At 45.8% G+C, this 19,355-nt stretch overlaps 1 protein-coding gene across 1 annotated transcript; it reads right to left on the bottom strand.

Moving 5' to 3' along the window:
• Positions 1-564: 564 nt before the first annotated feature.
• Positions 565-17,595, bottom strand: smc1b (structural maintenance of chromosomes 1B; the record flags this gene model as incomplete). Its single annotated transcript, XM_080474756.1, has 25 exons — positions 565-684; positions 763-873; positions 1,613-1,682; positions 2,750-2,901; positions 3,330-3,484; positions 4,280-4,436; positions 4,511-4,609; positions 4,681-4,834; positions 5,706-5,851; positions 6,007-6,148; positions 6,226-6,332; positions 7,034-7,150; positions 7,300-7,437; positions 8,764-8,910; positions 8,988-9,182; positions 9,261-9,446; positions 10,458-10,665; positions 12,880-12,962; positions 13,038-13,178; positions 13,265-13,523; positions 13,662-13,900; positions 14,676-14,879; positions 15,469-15,581; positions 16,999-17,187; positions 17,487-17,595. 25 exons carry the CDS (start codon positions 17,593-17,595, stop codon positions 565-567), a joined length of 3,741 nt encoding a protein of 1,246 aa, XP_080330882.1.
• Between the last annotated feature and the right edge of the window lie 1,760 nt (positions 17,596-19,355).

The raw sequence follows: 19,355 nt of genomic DNA, 5'->3' as shown, positions 1-19,355 counted from the left end.
ATCGTCGGTTCAAATCAGACTTGTACCAGCTTGTTCTGATTGGCTGATTCTATCCAATCAGGTCGTAATCCAACATAAACTACAAAAACTCTGTCGATTTAGGTCTCGTTTTTAACAACGCTTCCGAGAGGAGGCCCAAATATCCACCCGATGGGATTTAATCAGCCAATCAGAAAGACCCTGTGCAAGTCTGTGATTGGCTGGGATTTGTTGGCACATTTGTGTCGCTGTGCCGAGTGGCGCCAGTGTGAAGGCAGAGCATAGCGCGTACAGAATGTCGATGAGCGTATCTGCAGGAGGGCGAGCAGCAGAACCCAGGGGAAAAACACAGTGAGTGTGTATGTATGTGTGTTTTCTTGTTTACTCAGATTATTATTTTTTTTTCTGTGCTTAAACTTTCAGTGTGCGCTCCGGATTGAGGCACTAATATAATCCCATGAAACTTTTTCCCTCAGAAAACAACCCGCCACCACGAAGACGGAGTGGAGACTCAGAGAGCAGGAGAACATGGAGAACAGGAGAACATGGAGGAACAGCTGAGGTCCTGGACACTAACCGAGGGCTTCACGGCTCCACTTCGCTGTTCGGAGGTCCGTCTCCTCTGGACTCGCTGCAGCTCTCGTCCTTCACAGGAAACGGCCGCAGGTCCAGGGTCAGAACACGGCTGAACATGAACTCATCAAACTGGGGGGGGGGGGAGCAAAGCGTCAGAACTTCGAGCCTGCGACCGCCAGCCGATGTTACCGTTACCATTACTCTTACGTCGGAGTAAACTCCCAGCAGGGCGTCGGCCTGGGAGAAGAACTCCTCCTTCAGGGAGATGGCGATGATCTGCATCTTCCTGCTGCACTCGTCTCGGATGAAGCGGGTCACCTGCAACCGAAGCGGCGGCCAACAACTGCAGTCACACCAGCACAAACAGACTTCCCTCCAAACATCACCATGGTTACCGTGATGGCTGCAACCGTCGACCACTCGTCATCGACTACTGAATATCTGTCGTGTACCACAAGTTATTAAACGTTTATTATTCAGGTATGAGCCGGTCATGTTTATGTGACGTACTTCACATTGATAATGAAGAGAATCACTGTATTTCACTATATTTCCAGCAGGGGTCGCCAACCATTGGGTTTTTGACTGGCACCGGGCTCCAACTTGATTGATGGTTTTATTTTGAAAAATGCTTCAAATTCCGTCACTCCATCCCGGCTCTTAACGTCGTCCTGCCGCTCTGCAGAAAAACCATGTTGCTCCAAACAGTCCGTGGCGCAGAGCTCTGACCTACACCCTCCTGGGTTACATCTGGAACCACCACTGGACCAACCGACCACAGACCATTGTCACATGATGTACGGCGTAGGACTGTACCAACAATTACTTTCAACTTTACTAAAACACACCGTGGAAAATTCCTTCATGTTGTTAAAATACTTAGAAATCAATTTGCCCGGTAAGCAGGGATCAAATCCAGCGGCAGGATTAAACGGTGTAGGATGCATGACTGGCTGATGTATGGATGTAAATCAATGTGGAAGCAAAATGAGAGAACCTGCCTCTGTGGAACCGTGGCTGTTAAAGCTGATTCTCACGTGTTGGAACAGAGTCTGACCTTGCTGATGTTGGTGTTGTCCAGGGCAGCGTCCACCTCGTCCAAGATGAAGAATGGAGCGGGACGAAAGCTGCGAGGAAGGACACAAACAAGGCGAAGCTGCATCGTGAGGAGCGTTAACGGTCACGCTGACGTCGACAGGTGGCAGTACGACAGAAAGAAACCTCCTTCTAAAGACCGTGAAACTAAAGAAACTCTAGTTCCTGCAAGAAGAAGAGACAGAAACAGTTGAGATCCAAGAAAGATGTAAAGTCTGTCCGCAGATTCTTTTTCACACAAAGTTGTGTTCAATAAAAGCATAAAACTAGAGCTACACTCGGTAGAGCGCGGACTTTCGCCAACGCCACATTTGTTTCCAGAACCAAGTTAGCATCGTCAGCATGTTAGCCGTTAGCTCATATAGATGCTAACTAGCTAGGTCAGCTAGGTTTTATTCAGAAACGTTTAGTCGTTAACGTCCCAAAATCTAATATATTGGTCATTAGATGATGACAAATCATCCCTGAAGATTTCATGAAATTTGGATGAGCAGTTTTTGCCAAAAGATGGTCAAATACATACAAACCAATAAAGAAATGAACACATTTAGACGAAAACAAACTTCTCAGACAACTTTCATTAACACGGGTAAAAAGCCCCGAACATAATCATCCCTTTAAGAGTGCCAGGTCATTGCGTGGTCGCCTTGTAAGCTCGGCGGTCGTGACGCCGCGTCAATGTATGGACGTCTTATTCAGCAAAACGAAGCAGGGAGAGGCAGGGAGACGCAGCCTTGTTGAGCCTCGTTGTGCCTCGTTGTGCCTCGTTCGGTGAGTGGCTGAAGCCGTTAGTTAAACTATTTTGGGTTTTTTTGCACATTTTGTCCACGGTTGTTGATAAACTGGTTCTCTATGAATCTGAATCTATGCAAGTTGAACAAACTGGTAAACCAATATGGCCGCTGTCAAACTTTGGACCGCACAGAATCTGTTTTTCCTTCTAAAACGTAAACAACTGGAACATTTGTCAATGAAACTAAACTACAGCATTTTTAAAATAAGAGTGATTCCCGGAGAGGGAACCACAATATGGTTCATTATAAAAGGTTCTCTAGGAGACTTTCCGAGAGGCTGCTGCTCCAACGTCCTCCAGTTGTACCTGTGGATGGCAAAAATCATGGCGAGCGCAGCGATGGCCTTCTCCCCCCCGGACAGGTTGTCCATGGACATGAAGCGCTTCCCCGGAGCCACGCAGCTGTAATTGATGCCGCCCAGGTACGGCTCGTCTGGGTTGTCTGCACTCAGGATGGCCTGCGGGGAGTCAAACACAACTTCTAGTTCAGGGGACGTGACAAAGCTTTGGCTTTACAACTGACCCAATGTTCCTTCAAACAATAAGAGTGTTCTGTAGGAACCTATATTAAGGAGGCCTCCCAACAGTTTGTCATAGTTACATTGCACTTTTTTTTATTTATGTTGAAAAAAACTATTATTGTGCAGTAATATTGGTTCTTCTCATATTCCAACACAAATTTCATTATAATTTTCTCTTTAGTCGAACATCATGTTGGTTTGCAGACTGACAGTGATTCATAGCAGAGACGTCACATTTCAGATGTTGTGTATTACTATGAGCGCTGGATATGAAACCATTTAATTTCGTTTTCAGCGTCGTTCGATCACAGACACGACTCCGTACAGGGAGCAGAAACCTCCAGGAAGACGCTGCGACGGTTCACCTGAGCGCTGCTGTTCCTGCAGAGTCTTTTGTAGATTTGGTCGATGGCGATGGAGACGTGCTCGAAACACTGACTGAAGCGGTGGAAGCGCTGCGCTTTGACCTGGTTGAACTCCTGAGTGCACTTCCTGGCTGCTTTAGTGCTGGCGTCAAAGGCTGGGAGAGGGAGAGGGAGAGGGAGAGGGAGAGGGAGAGGGAGAGGGAGAGGGAGAGGGAGAGGAAGCTCAGGCCTCAGAGCACAGATACACATAACACAGTTCACATCACAGGAGAACGTCTGAAGAAGAATCAGAAGAATCCACACGGGAAAAATCTAAATGTTTAGGATCGAGTTCTAGTTGTTGACGTCAGTCTCAAAACCTTTCTGAAGGAAATTCATCTCACACACACACACACACACACACACACACACACACACACACACACACACACACACACACACACACACACACACAAAAGCGTATTTCCAGAATTTAGATTTCGCCGATCATCCCCGATTCGTCTTACAGACATAGAAAGGCCCAAAGATTGAAAAATGCAGGATCCCCTTTGTACACCGGATCTCACTCGATCACTTTCACTACATTCAGACGTTTCTTGAGGCTTCAAGACTCTTTCTCTGAGAACGTCTGGATTTATTTTCACCCTGAATCGGTCAAATGTTGATATTCTGGCTGGAGCTGCCGCCACGCCATCTTGGATATCCCAGAATGCCTTGCGGCAGGTTTCCCAAGATGGCGTCAGTCAGGAAACATCAACAGTTTGATGGATCCAGATTCTGGTTTGTCTGTAAACATCTGGACTTTGGCGTGATGGATTTAGGAAACTGCAGGATAAAATGAGTATAAATGGTTTTGTTTAGGTTTATTCTCTTCTTAGTATATTTTAAAGATCTTTTCTGCTCGAGGAACTTCAAGCCGAGGAGTCAGGACACTCTCTTTGAGTCAATACCTTCCTTCACTCCCAGTATTTTCTCCTTCAGCTCCGTCATCTTCTCCAGAGCTTTGAGGTTGGGGGCAGTGGTTTGGTTCAGCACCGCCTCTGTGGAGGAGACCGAGTCCCTCAGCTGCTTCAGGTGGGCCTCCATCTCCTCCTCGCTCTGCATTCTCTGTGAAGACACGTGATTCACGCTGTAGCGTGACAACAGAAGGAATGCAGGGTGCTGACGGCTCCGAGTCTCACCCTGAGCCCTGACTCTATGGTAGAGTAGTCGATGACCAGCTGGGCTTCCCTCTCAAAGATGTCCATGGTGGCGGCGGTGCTTTCAGAGTCTGTTTCCAGCTGAGGAGAGATGGATCCTGGGGTCAGTCTGGATCCACAGATCCACCTCCTGCACACCTGCTGTGTCTTACCTGCACCTGGCTGATCTCACTCAGGTTCCCCGACAGCAGGCCGATGGGCACGTCCTGAATCTTGCAGGCCAGCAGCATGTTGTGCCTGACCAGACGTTTCTGCTCCAAGGCGCTCTCCGCTGACATCACCTCCCGCTGAAGCTTCACCAGCTCTCTGACAACAAAACAACACCAAGCCTGTCAGTCCCTCCACTGCCGGACACGTCTCAGCTTCCAGCGCATCACAACGGGTCAGCAGGACGATCACGCTCATGGTCAGTGTGATTCCAGCTGCTGTGTGTCGGACAGAAAAGCCCTGCAGAGGAGTTTCCCTCTCCTCTGTCCCAGAACTCTTCCAGACCCGCTGCAGGAGCAGGACACTGATTCCTCACATCCTCTCCATGAACTCTCTGAACTACTGTCATCAGGAAAACGCTACAGCCAACTTTATTTTCAGATGACATCAAGGTCACTAATTAAAAATCACTTCAGGTTTGCAAGTTCCTCCTTCACATTTAAGTCTCGCAGTAAATTAAAATTGTGCCATTTCAGCTGAAGTTTTATAAAATCTGCAGAACCTCCAGCGACAGACTGCTGCTGCAGAGTGAGGTAACCAAGGTCGTCGTCATCACCATCGTCATCATCGTCATCATCATCATCATCTGCAGGAAGATAAAGTTCCTCCTTGTCCTCTGAGCACGTTGGAGACATATTCTCCAAACTCCAGCCAGTCCTTCACAACAGAGGAATCCCCAGCCGCCGGATCATTCACCATTCTCACTCTAAAGGATCATTCACCATTCTCACTCTAAAGGAACATTCACCATTCTCACTCTAAAGGATCATTCACCATTCTCACTCTAAAGGAACATTCACCATTCTCACTCTAAAGGATCATTCACCATTCTCACTCTAAAGGATGATTCACCATTCTCACTCTAAAGGATCATTCACCATTCTCACTCTAAAGGATGATTCACCATTCTCACTCTAAAGGAACATTCAGCAGCAGCAGCCTGAACCGTGACACCAGCTCAGCTACATACTTGTTGATCCCCTGAAGCCCCTGAATCTTTTGGTCCAGCTCGGCTTTCCCAGCTGCCACCTGGCTCCTCTTACACGTGGCCTGGTTCTTCAGCTCCAGCAGCTTGTCCTCGGCCTCCTCCACCACCTTCAGCAGCTTCTTCTCCTCCTGCAGGCAACAAACAACATCACTGCGCTGAAAACCTCAGCAACCACCAGAGTGTAAACTAAATCCTCAACCCTCAGGGAACTGACGCCCCGTCGGGTGAGGAGTGCTGCGACTTCTTTAGAGGCGGATTATTGATCAGAGCTCGTGATAATGACCTCTCTCTGCTCTGCGATGAGTCTCTCCTCCCCACTGATGCTATCTTCTATCTTCTGGAGCTTCTTCCTCTGCTGCTCAAGCTGGTCTTCATCATATTCCAGCTTTGCATTAAGGCGAGTGCACTGACTCTGAAACTCCAGCCTGAAGGAAAAGGTTTGTGAAGGGATGTGAATACGTAGAACGCACGCACGCATGCACGCACACACGCACGCACACACCTCTTTCTGTCCTGCTCTGCTCCCTGTTTCAGGTGCTGCTGCTCGTATTCTCTGATGCTGCTCACTCCGATCTCAGCACAGAAGTCTGAAAACACCAAGTCCTCCATCTGAACGCAGAGTAAAAACACAGGTGAGTGTCTGTAGCAGAGCAGCCGCGGCTCTTCCATTTTGTTAGCTATCCAAAGTGTTGTCTTGGCTGTGCATCGCTGCAGTGAAGTGTCGCAGGTTCAAGACCATTGTCACACATTGTTTAGTCAATTGTCTAGAGCTGAAACAACTAATCAATTATAGTTGTTATTAGTTGTCGACTAATCTCGTCATCGATTAGTTGGCTAATAACACATTTTTACAGTTTTGTTTGTTTGTTTGTTTTTCCCAACCAATCTGTTTTGGCAGCTACCACAGTGTCGCAGTAATGAGCCACAACTATCTGCATAGAAATATTCAGATTCAAATCACTCTATGTCCAAATATATTCTATGGCAGCATCAATACCACAGGATTTCTGCAGACAGAAGTCATGAACAGTGTTTTTATCATAAGAATGAGAGAAAATGTGTGAAAAAAAGATTTACTGTTAGATTTTTGTTCAATGTAAACTGCTTAAAAAAATTATTAAAATGTAAAATTTATCCGGAGATAAAACTAAGGTTAAAATAAACTGTATTCCCGGACAAAGATAAAGACTGACATCAGACTTTTAGTCAACTAAAACCAGACTCTATCAAAACGGGATGACCACATGTGATGAAGACCAACCAGACGGACTGAAACAGGACAGACTGGCGCCGGCCTCAAACAAACACACCTGCTCCACCTGGCGCTTCACTGCGTTCATCTCCACTTCCTTCCCCTTCACGCTGTCCTGCTGCATCTGAATGTGGGCGTCCAGGTTCACCAGCTCACTCTGCAGCTGAGAAATCTCCTGGAAAAAGAAGCGTTGGCAGATGTTAACGTGTGTGTGTGTGTGTGTGTGTGTGTGTGTGTGTGTGTGTGTGTGTGTGTGTGTGTGTGTGTGTGTGTGTGTGTGTGTGTGTGTGTGTGTGTGTGTGTGTGTGTGTCCGTGTCCCTCACTGCTTGACATTGAGGGATGTACTTCTTCAGCAGGTTGTCCCACTCAGCTCCGGAGTATTTGAGGCGAGTCTCAACTCCCTGAATCTGAGCTGTGACGTGTTTCAGGTCCGACTCTTTTCTCTGCAGCTTCACTAAATCCTGTCTCACACACACACACACACACACACACACACACACACACACACACACACACACACACACACACACACACACACACACACACACACACACACACACACACACACACACACACCAAAAGGTTTGGAGAAGAAAAATATATAAAAACCACAGATCATACTCATAGTACTTAAATCAAATTTCTGAATATTGTGGTTGCAGTACATGGTACTGATGTATTGAATTCACAGGTTTTCAGTTTACCAAGAGAAAAGCTTGAATAAAATGTATTTGCCTCGTCATGAATACGATAAATATGTGACTGTATGTTTAATAGGATTTTCCTGAGTTTCAGTTTGATATTCGTGTATCTTGCTGTCTTGGCCGTGAATTTGCTTGACGTTATTTCGAGCGGCGCCACTTTGTCCAACGGTTGAAACAGTTTCAAAATCCGCAGGAATAAACTGCAACGTTTGCTTTAAGGTCATTTAAAATGAAAAAATGCTGGAAGCAGGACATGCTCTCAGAAACTTGAAGGCTACAACCTTAACAACATCACACGAAGCCACGAACTACCGGAACGACACAACGACCCGTTTGTCCCTATATTTTTCCAATCACCCACCACCAAACCGCCATAAAGAATGAGTCTCAAAGCTTCAGTGCATGGACTCCATAATGCATCACCAGAGACTCTCCATCCAGCTCAGCCTCAACACTGCAGCTACAACCTCAGACACAGGAGAGCATCACAGTATCTTCACACACAAAACACCTTCTCACATCAGTTTGCTTCCCGGACAGTGAGACTGACGGCACTAAATGGAAAAAAGATTTCCCTGTGTGTGTGTGTGTGTGTGTGTGTGTGTGTGTGTGTGTGTGTGTGTGTGTGTGTGTGTGTGTATGTGTGTGTGTGTGTGTGTATATATTTAAGGACTATTGGAAGGATGTTTGTGCCTCAGCTGCAGCATCCGGGCTCCTTTTTCCTTTGTATTTATTTTTTGAATCACTCTTGTAGAGTGTCGACTTGACAGTTATTTGTGTTTTAACTCTACTTGCAAGAAGTCCTCGGTGCCTAAACTGTCGGTTTCTGTGCACAAATTGCAAATAAATGTCTTGAATCTCGAGGATGTTTGTGGGCAGGCACGACTGAGGCAACTGATATAAAATTAGTTTACTTGCGTACTTACTGGAAAAGTAAAGTCTAATAGCAGCCAGTGGACGACACTGGTTCTTATGATGACATCCAACATGGAGGAGCTGAAACCTGACGTGGTATTGATATGAAACCAAATGTGAAACGAGGTGCTGCTGCTGCTGTTGAAGTGTGATTCGTTGCTGACTCACGCGCAGCTCAGCGGTCAGCTGCTCCTTCTGTTCCCTCAGCAGCGTCACGTCCTTCTCGTCCCAGCAGCGAGCTTTGGTCCGCAGGTGACTGGAGCCTCCAGAAATCACCCCGGACTTTGAGAACATGGTCCCGTCCAGCGCCACCGTCTAACGGACAAACAGGAGTCACTCCCTTGTTGGGAGTTAAAACCACAAACGTCTCCCGCTGGGGGGACTGAGCCCACCTTGTGACGATCTCCTCTGTCGAAGGCCACGCTCCGCGCCTCCTTGATGCTTTCACACACCAGAGTGTTGCCACAGACAAACTGCACCACCTTCCTGAGCTGCTCCCCTGCTGCAGCAGCGGCGTTCACCTGCACCACGTCCACCACCAGCTTGGCGCCGCGCAGCTCCCTCAGTCTCTCGCACAGAGGACTCACCTGCACGGGCAGGAACCACGTCAGAGACGAGAGCAGAGCCCCGAGGTCCACGGCCGAAGGTGTGTGAACTAAACTCACGGCCAGGTTGTCCACGGGCAGGAAGGTCTCAGGCTCCGCTCGCTCCGCCTTCATGAACCTGATGCAGTCTCGGGCCACTTTCTCTGTCGTCACCACGATGGCGCTGATGTAGCGGCTGAAGACCTTGGTGACGGCCAGCTGGTACTTCTTGTGGACGGGGCTGCACAGGTCAGAGAGGCGGCCATACTGGGACACACATGGGTCAGGAAACAGCTCCAATTAGGAGGTGATCCCCCCCCTCCACCCCCACCCCCCCACACACACCAACAGGTTGACTCCGCCTCTTTCGCTTTTCTTTTTTCTCATTTTATTTTCTCCTCTTTTCCTCTTTTTTGTTTTATTAAAAAAAAATTCTATTTTCTCTTCGTCTTTTCCTGTTATTTTGGTTTATTTTCATTTTTTTCCCTCCTTTTAATTCTTTTCTCTTTGTGTTTCCTCTTTTTTTTGCTTTATTTCCCTTTTGTTCTTCATCTTTTCTTCTATTTGTTTTATTTTCTCTTCTTTTTTTCTCAAGAAAGAGGAGGAAAAGAGACCGAGCCGTTTTCATTTCATTGATGCGATCTGTTCTTCCACCAGACCAAACACCGACTGGGACGGGCAAACAAAAGATAAAGACTTTGATCAAATCCCTCATTCTAGCTCAGGGAAACGACTAAAGGAAATATGATCTGTTGTTTTCTTTTTCCTTCCACCACCTGCTCACTTGCTGTACGCGTTGGCGTTTGATATCAGAACGTGAGAAATCGCTTTGGATTTAAAGAAGCAGAGAACAAATGAAAAGGCCGGATTCTACGAAGGCGAGAAATGTGACCAGGAGACTAAAGGAAACGTTGGCTTTAGCGTTTGGGAGGTAAATTAGTCCCAGTAGCTCAGGACACTGTGACTGAAACAGCAGAGGAGGATTCCTGAATGGTTGGTTTCAGGGTCTGTGTGTGTATACCAAAATGTGTTTCATTATTTACTAGATGACTTCAAATGCTCTGTTCAAGTTCTGCACATTGGAATTTAGCTTATTTTAATAATTCCTGGAAAAAAGAAACTCAAAAAGTGAAGGACTTTTGGTCGACATGAACGAGAGCAAATCAAAATGGAATGAGGCCGACGACAAATGATGAAGACTACCCAGGCGGAGAAAGTAACATGTATAATAATCTTTCTGTGATTAATCCATGGAGGTGCCGCTTCCTCTGTTCTCACCACATCTTGTGGGAAGAGCCTGCGGAGCTTCTCCATCAGCTCGTTGCGCTGCAGCTGCCGTTTGCTCTCCTGGCTGGCCAGCCGGGCGTTGCCCAGCTCCTCCATCACCCGGCCCAGCTCCTGGTTCACCTCCTGGTGGCGCCGGCGGCCTCGCGCCAGCTCAGCGCTCAGCTTCCCCTCCTGCTCACGATGTTTGTCCAGAGACGACCTGAATCAGACAATGGAATTATTGACGCACTGCAGAAGCAGCATGACTGCGTTGTTTCATCCCAGCACACGGCGGTCGCTATAGAACTACGTGGCCGAGCTGCTTTTGGGTTTAAAAAAGGTTTTAGAAAAAACTTTTTGTTTTTTTTGCAGTTTGATTTATTTAAATTTTGCAAGTTTTACAAAAGTGCATGCTTTTTGGGTATTTATTTTTATTTATAGTTTTTTATTGCTATTCCTATTTAAACATATTATTAAGTTACTTGTTTTGTTCTTGTAACTTGTGGTTCAATAAATAATCAATGAAAACAAAGTATGATCTTGTTTTATTAATCGTGATTTCAACATCAATCAAAATAGTCATTGTTAATATTTTGGCCATAATCGTCCGGCCCTTGTCTGATATTCTGTAAAAGTCCAGTATTGAAAATGCTCCATGTTAGTCAGAGTTAGAGATCATGATCACATCATGACATTAAAGTTTTCACACATTCAGGAACACTTGAATGAGATGAAAAATGATATCACAACACTCCCATGAAGATACTTTCTCAATATGACAGAGATCATTTGATGGTGTAATAATAATATATTGCTCCATGAACTGACACCAACCAGTGTGTCTCTGCTCCAGGTTCTTCCGGGGAGGGACAGAGGTTCTACAGGAGGATCTCTGGAGTGAAGCTGCAGGACGTTTCTAAGAGGACAATGTTCTTGATCACCATATTTCCTGTGTTGTATATTTTTATAAAGCTTTCTGTTGTGTTCTGTTGTCCACAGCTTTACCTTTGTGACACAGCATCTCCCATTCCGTGGTTTTATTTTCTGTAACACTGAGATATGTTTCTTACTTTTATAACTTCCTTCTTTTGCTTCACTGCTTGTGGGAGTTCAAAACTGCATCGCATCACTCGGCAGAGAAAACAAATAATGATGCTTTTCATATCCCCGTTATTCTTTTTTTGAAAAAATAACCTTTTTACAGAACCTATTGGAATAAATTGAGCCATCCTGCTATGTAACTGCTGCTTCGGGAATATTTATTGACGTAGTTTTAAATGAGGTGCTTTTTTTTCTACCCGTATCAATCGACTTTATTTGTAAAACACTTTTATAACAAAGTGCTTAACATGATTAAAAACAGTGCAAAGATACAATAGATAAAATGAACTCACACACACACACACACACACACACACACACACACACACACACACACACACACACACACACACACACACACACACACACACACACACACACACACACACACACACACACACACTAGTGGTATGGAGACATGGCAGGACACTGAGGACTTAAGGTGAGGAAAGGGACACATTTGGGGGCCGTCCACACTGGGAGTAGTACAGCCTCTAACCACAGGGGGCGCTGCCCCACAGATCCCCCCGGCCCAGGCAGACCGGCGAGTCCCACAACATACGTGGGGGACCAACCAGGTTCCCGGGACGGGGGGAACCCACGAGAACGTCCCTCCAGGGGGGAACGTGGCCACCACCAGCGTAGCGCCCCCTGAGAGGAACCACTGGAGATAAAAGATTCAGTTAACAACCAGATAAAAGAAGATAAATAAATAATAAAGTAGATAAATAAATATATATACATATACACATATATAAAAATCATTTAAAAGCTGATTAAAAAGGTGAGTTTTTAACCTTTTTTTAAAAACCTCAGTGGACTCTGCAGCCCTGAGGCTCCCTGGCAGGCTGTTCCACAGACGGGGTCCAGAGGAGCTGAATGCAGCCCCCCACCCCCCCGGGGGTCTTGGTCCTGGTTTGAGGCACAAATAAAAGGCCGTCGCCAGAGGACCTCAGGGCCCGTGAGGCTCCATATGGTAAAAGTAGGCCAGATTAAAACCGTTAAGACACTTAAAAACTAACAAAAGAACGGGGAAGCGAACAGGGAGCCAATGCAGTGATTTTAAAACAGGCGTAATGTGGGCCGCCCTCTGGTCCTCGTCAGCACTCGTGCAGCAGAGTTCTGAAGTAGTTGGAGTGTTGATAAAGTTTTTTGGGGGAGACCAGGGAACAGGACGTTACAATAGTCCAGCCTACAGGAGGTAAAAGCATTAGCACCTCCACGCCCGCCTGAGAGAGAAGTGGTTTCTGCGAATGCTCTCACATCGAGGCTTCAGCACGACCTCTGACCTCTGACCTCTGGACAACAGGTTGGTCTCACACGGGTCACAGACCTGCAGGTGTTGTTGTACTCCTCCAGCTTCTCCGCTCTGCTCGTCACATCTTCCAGCCGACTCTGGTGGTTCCTGATGGCAGCCTACAGAAGATGTGACGTACGGACTGTTTAATCTCTGCGTGTTGATTGGCAGCAGGAATGCGTGGAGGACAGGACCTGCATTTCCTTCTTGCGGCGCCGGTCGAACGCCATCTGCTCGTAGTCGGCCTGCAGCTCCCAGTGCAGCTTCTCCACCTGCTGACTGAGGACGGCCGCCTGCTTTCTGACCAGCTCCTTCAGCTCCTCGTATCGCTCTGACTGTGACGACGACAACGACACAAACGCTCACAATGAGGTTCTTCTCTTTCCCTTTCGGCAACACTGAAACGTACAGGCAGTGTCACCTGATCCTGGTTGAGCTGGACGTCGCTCCTCTGGGCAGCTTGCTCCTCCAGGACCTGCTGCTCGTACGCCCTCCTCGCCCTCTCCAGCCCGGCGACCTCCTGCCGGCCCTCCTCCAGCTCCTGCTCCTTCACAAGCAGCTGCCTCTGAGTCTTCTTCAGGGCTCCGTGGGCCTCAACAGCCTTCTTCATGTGGTGAGACGTGTTCACTTTAACTTTGATGTACAGGGAGCGAGCCTGGGACAGGACATGGTCCTGGGAGCTGGGACAGAGTGGAATAGAATTCATCACGGTTTAATTGAAATGCAGCATTAGAATGTGAGAACTGAATGATAAACTTTTTTTTTTTTTTTTTTATCAATGGAGAAGCTAAATGTTCCCGAACCACACAGAAGCTCACTTGGTCTCCTTCTCCATGTGCTGCAGCTCTCTGGTGAGGCGTCCTTGTTCTTTCTTCTGGGATCTGACTTTGTGCTCCCAGATCTCCAGCTCTGCTTTTCTGCCGGATACGGCGAGATGCTTCTCCGTCAGAGTTTCATGGAGAGCGTTGATGGACTGCTGGTTAATGTAGAGCTCAGTGAGGCTCAGCTGCAGACGGTTCTGATCCAGATCGTCCACCAGTGCCTGGTAGTTCTGGGCCTGGAAACCAGGGGGAGAGGGGAGGAATCAGCAGGAGGGTCAGGGAAAGACGCCACTGAACACACTTCCTCCTCTCCTCGGACGAGAGAGCAGGGAGGTGTGAAACACCTCTGGAGTCAGAGATCGCAGGAGGTTGTTTACCTCCGCTGAAGTTTGAAAGAAAAAACATGACAGGACACATTGTGAGACACGGAATATTGTTTTCATGAGTTTGTGAAAGTGTGAATGTCTACCAGTGTTTGGAATCACTGTGGTGTTTTGGCAAAGCAGAGACCGAAAAAAAAGACATTGAACCTAAAACCCATTAAAACCTGAGCGCCAACACAGAACAATCTAGTCTGAAGGTTCTTCAGGAAAGTGTTGGAAACTAAAATCAATGTAATCCAAATATAGTGTGCTCCAAACTCTAGATTGAACTGGGATGGATGGATGGATGGATGGATGGATGGATGGATGGATGGATGGATGAGGGATGGATGACACTGAATGAAACCTGAATGGATGTGTGTATTTTTCATGTAGTTTAGTGTATTTCCCGGTCTCAGTCCAGAAGCATTTAGCTCCTGAAGAAGTTCAGTAGAAGAGAATCATGTCTGTTTCAGGGTTTTGGTGGTTACTCTCTTCTGCATAGAGAACGCAGCAGAGAGATGATTTGTTGGTAAACAGTCTGATTGAAACGAGATGATCAATATCTAAACCTCACGGACTGTTAGGAGCCACATGGTCTCTGACATGTGACGAGGGCCTTTAGGGCAGACACATCACTTCTCCTTACCTCCAGCTTCTCCTGGGACACCTGCTTCTTCTCCGCAGTGACAGACCTCTTCTTGTTGAGGTGGAACTGACTGTCCTCCTGGGCCTTCTGCAGAGCCTGTTTCTTCATGTGGTACTGCTCAGCAAAGTCCTTGGACTGGCTGATGTACTCAAACAGCTTGGTCCTCTCCTTTGGGTCTTTTAAGGCGATGGACTCCACTGCCCCCTGGTGGGAAATACATGGAACAACAGGCTCCTCACCAGGAATTCTCTCATCTCTTCACTTAGGCTTTGATTCATACATGCTGATCAGAATTTATCTTTAAATCGCACCCGTAAACCACTTTGACCAAAAGTGAACGTTACTTTAACAAGGTATTCATTCATGTATCATATCCTCAGTCACATTTCTCAGGTGAGGTATGTTATATATTTTGTGTATCTTAGTTATAATTGTTTCTCTTGCACCAGCGTCTTTTAGCTTTTGACCACAATATTTGCGTCTGGTCCACATCATGTTTAACATCTTCAGAGTTACACATTCTCACTGCTGGAGCTTGAGGACAAGCACTCAATCTGACCCATCAGAAACCGTTCTTCCTCACTGTGTTCTCATTTTGCTTTTATAAAAAAGAAATGAGTTTTTTTCTTCCCACGAGCATCAGATTCAAGAGCCTCATGAATACTTCCTTCAGATTTTGATCCTGTTCATGAACTAAGTCATTGTTTTTTTTTCTTTTTTTTGTGTCAAATGTTGAATGTATGTTGGATATCTATGTAAAATGCATTGGGGTGGTGTTGTGGCGGCATTTTACCTGGAACACAAGGCAGTTCTGTGTTTTGGTTACGATCCCGATCTTCTGCAGTTCTTCAGAGTATTTGGCGAAAGTGACGTGAACGTCGTTGATGCGATACTCAGAGGCGTCGCCTGAAAAACAGCGAGGAGACGTTCAGGCAGACGTGAACAGCAGCTGATCAAATGAAGCCTCTTTTCCTCTCAGTGCATCTGACGCATGATTCTGACTTCAAAATACAAAAACTAATACAACCCTCTCTTCTCCTTTCTTTCTTTTTCTCCGACCCACTTATACGTACATGTATGAGGCAAGCTCAGTCTTTAACATTAATTATTATCAGCGTCACAAATCATGGTTACCATTTGTTTTGGGTTTTTTTTACTTTAAGGTGCTGATCGCAGGGAATAAATACAGTCAGGTGGATTTATATTATAATTATTATTGTTTGTCTTTAATTCTATTATATGTTCATTTGTAATTATTACGATTGCTTTTCTTGTTATTGCAAGTCTGGATAATTGTGTACAAGATAAGTAATACCTGGATGGTGGTGAATATATTCGATTTGTAAAAATTATCCCTTTTCTTTTTCGCTTTCTGTTAATTCATTTATTGAAGTTAATTCATTTCACCTTTCAACACTTTTAAAGCCACAAAAGTATGAGCAAACATGTTTATTCTGTGTTTTCGTTTTTCAAATGAAAAGTTCAATGACAAAAAAATATAAAAAAACACTAGAAACACACTTCATCACTGTTAAACCTGAGCTCATCTGGCGCCGCTCACATTTCCCTCTGGCTCTTTTGATTTAATAGCAGATCTGATCAGATTTTAATGACCTCCGCCAGGCAGATAATAAAATCCTCTGCTTTTATTTGTCTGTGTTTGTTAACAAGAAATCTCACAAACCAATGAGTGAATCGTCGCTCATCGGCACAAAGGTGCGTTTTGATCAAAGGAAGAAAGCATTAAATTTTAGTGGTGATCTGGATCAAAATAATTGTTCTAATAGAAATTTTTAATTTTGCAATATACAGTATATTGTCTTGTCTCGCGTTCTTTCAAATCGTGAAATGAAATCACGTGATCATCAAGCTAAATAAATGAATAAAAGCAGTTGACCTGGACGTGGGACATGTGTAATTTCCTGGTGTCCATGTCGACCCCCACTCAGAACTCTGGTTGCTCTTGTTCTAAATATTGTGCTGCTGCTGGTTTTAGTCCATTTAACCTGGAGTGGGTAGAATCGTACCATAATAACTATCACATTTAAACTTCTGGGTTCTTCTCTGTTGTAGCTCAGAGTATTTGTGATAAAAAATGTCTATATTTTCTCAAAACCGAACTGAAAATTACTACAATCTCAACATAAAGTCCAATCAGCTTGTCCTATAGCTGCTGTATGAAACAGGTTTTTACAAATCCACCGTGACGTGATGTCCTCCAGGCTGGTTGGACCACATGTCCTCCATTACAGTGAGAGGTCGGTGGACCTTCAGGCGGGGGTGTGCTGGATGTGTGGCTCGGTGCGGTGGACAGAGGACTGACCGCTGATGCTCCTGCTGAATTCGGTCTCGCGGTCCTCCTCGTCGCAGTACCGCACCGTCACGCGGGCCGTGCGGGACACCGGCCGCCCCACGTGGGCTCCGTGGATCAGGTCGCTGAGGTGCCGGACCCGCAGCGCCGCGGCCCGCTCCCCCATCACGAAGCTCAGGGCGTCCATCAGGTTGGACTTACCTGGAGGGACTCCTCTTCATCATCATCATCATCATCATCATCATCATCATCATCATCATCTTCATCATCGTCATCAATTTCCCTCCAAATCCATTAAAACCAGTTACTAATACAAGTGTTACACAACATTACAGGTGTTTTAAATGATAAACCAGCAGGAGAAATTCCGTAATTAAAACATATTTGAACTTTTTTTTTTAATTCGTGAAAAGGCGCGATGTAGCCGCTAAGCTAACTGTCAAACCGCTCAAATGAACTCCCGTAATATTTCAAAAATAAATCAGAGAAACGACGTTTACCGGAGCCGTTTGTCCCCACGATGCAGTTAAAACGCATGAAAGGCCCAATGAGCTGCTTTCCTCGCCAGGACTTGAAGTTTTCGAGGTCAATGTGCTTCAGATAAGACATGTTGGTAAAGTAGTATGAAGTTAGTGAAGTTAGCCTGACGTCCGAGGAGAGAGAGGGGAGGGGGGGCGGGGAGGAGGGGGGAGGGGGGGCAGGGCGGCGTCGGACTGACCGCCATCTTGGACACAAACGCTATGTCCCAGTCCTTAATTAGTCATTAACAATAATAGATCATTCTAGCATACTGACACTTAGCCTGGGGGGTTTCACCCCCCCCAAGAAAAATCAAGGCAAATATTTTAAAAAGGAGCCCCTGAGTGGCCATAGAGAAAAAATGTCATCACCTCAAGTTAAAACCAGAGGGAACAAGCTCATTGAATTAGTGGCCGCAGGATAGTAACTCGTTCCCTCACGTTGTTAACTTGATAGTAACTCGTTCCCTCGCATTAACTTGAGGTAACAACTCATCTCATTTCTTTGCGTTGTGGACACTTTGAGATTAAAGGATGCGGACCATATTAGATGTTTGTCTTTTCTAACTAAACCACATGAATTATATACATGTAAAAGTCATCTTGGCCCAAAAATAGAGGGTGTAAATCTCCTAAATCCTAAATCCTAAAGTTCTGTAGGTAGAAAATAGTGGGGCGTCCCATAGCAGAGCGCTTAGGCAAGACCTCAGTCTGCAGTCATAACGACAACGTGGTACAAGACCTGGAAGTGAAGTTAATTTCAATGATATTATGAAGAACAGCATGGAAAAGCGACAGTGGAAAACTACTTCTAAGGTCTAATCCAATGCAGCTGACATTTTTCTTTTCTTTTCAAGCGTTCTGTGTTTTTGTTATTCAAATCTGTGGTACGTATTTTCCTACAGGTCAGTGTTCTGCAACCAGGGATGTTTCTAGACACTCTGGCAAGAGGCCCCCCTTTAAGCCTTGTTTCCACCGCGCAATATATTCCGGTACAATACGTATTTTCATGTGTTTCCACTGACAAAAGTTGTGGATAGTACCGAAAGCACCATACCCAACCGTTACCATTTTCTTAACCTCTGTTGAGGTAGCTAGCACATCGGTACAGGTTCCATTAGGAGGAGCTATAAGTCAGCCTCTACAAGTTCACAATATCGAAATAGCTTATCGGCAGTATAAACCCTCCCTGGATGCCGTTGTTCACAATGAGAACGTTTCCCAAGCTGTGTCACAGAGAACAGAGGCTCACGAATTTGCTCTGACACCCAAGCAGCGCCACAACAATCGTGTTCCGCTGGTCCCATACATTTACTGCGGCGTAATGACGTCACATACCTGCGTCATTAAACTGCAATTCATAACCCCACCTATATTTTAACTGTACTCTCTGCGGTGGAACCACACAGCAGAGTTGGTTCTGGGTACACTCTGCTGTACCGTTACGTACCATGTCGTGCCATGCATACTGCACAGTGGAAACAAGACTAATGGTGCTGGTGTGATGAGAGAAAGTATTGACACAGTCATCCACCTTGTACAATCAAATTATTTTTCTAATTCGCTTCAAGGTCAAAATCAAGGTGAACATTATTATCCCTGGGGGGCAATTGGTTGTACAGCCAGGAGTAAAACATGCATAAAAGAAAACATAATTCCTACAATACACACAGACACATGTTATTGATCACAGAAGGGCGGTTGGAATAGAGAAGTTCTTAATGTAGATAGATTGAATAGATGACCTGACTGGCGCAAGTCAAACACTAAAAACAGGATGGCTGAGGTCCGTCAAGATTGCCTGAGATTTTTTCAAGGTTCATTTCCAGCATGAATTATTGCGATTGTTCA

This window comes from Lipophrys pholis (genome assembly GCF_963383615.2).
Source record: "Lipophrys pholis genome assembly, chromosome: 11".
In the NCBI taxonomy this organism is placed as follows: Eukaryota; Metazoa; Chordata; class Actinopteri; order Blenniiformes; family Blenniidae; genus Lipophrys; species Lipophrys pholis.
This window is presented reverse-complemented; position numbering and strand designations above follow the sequence as displayed.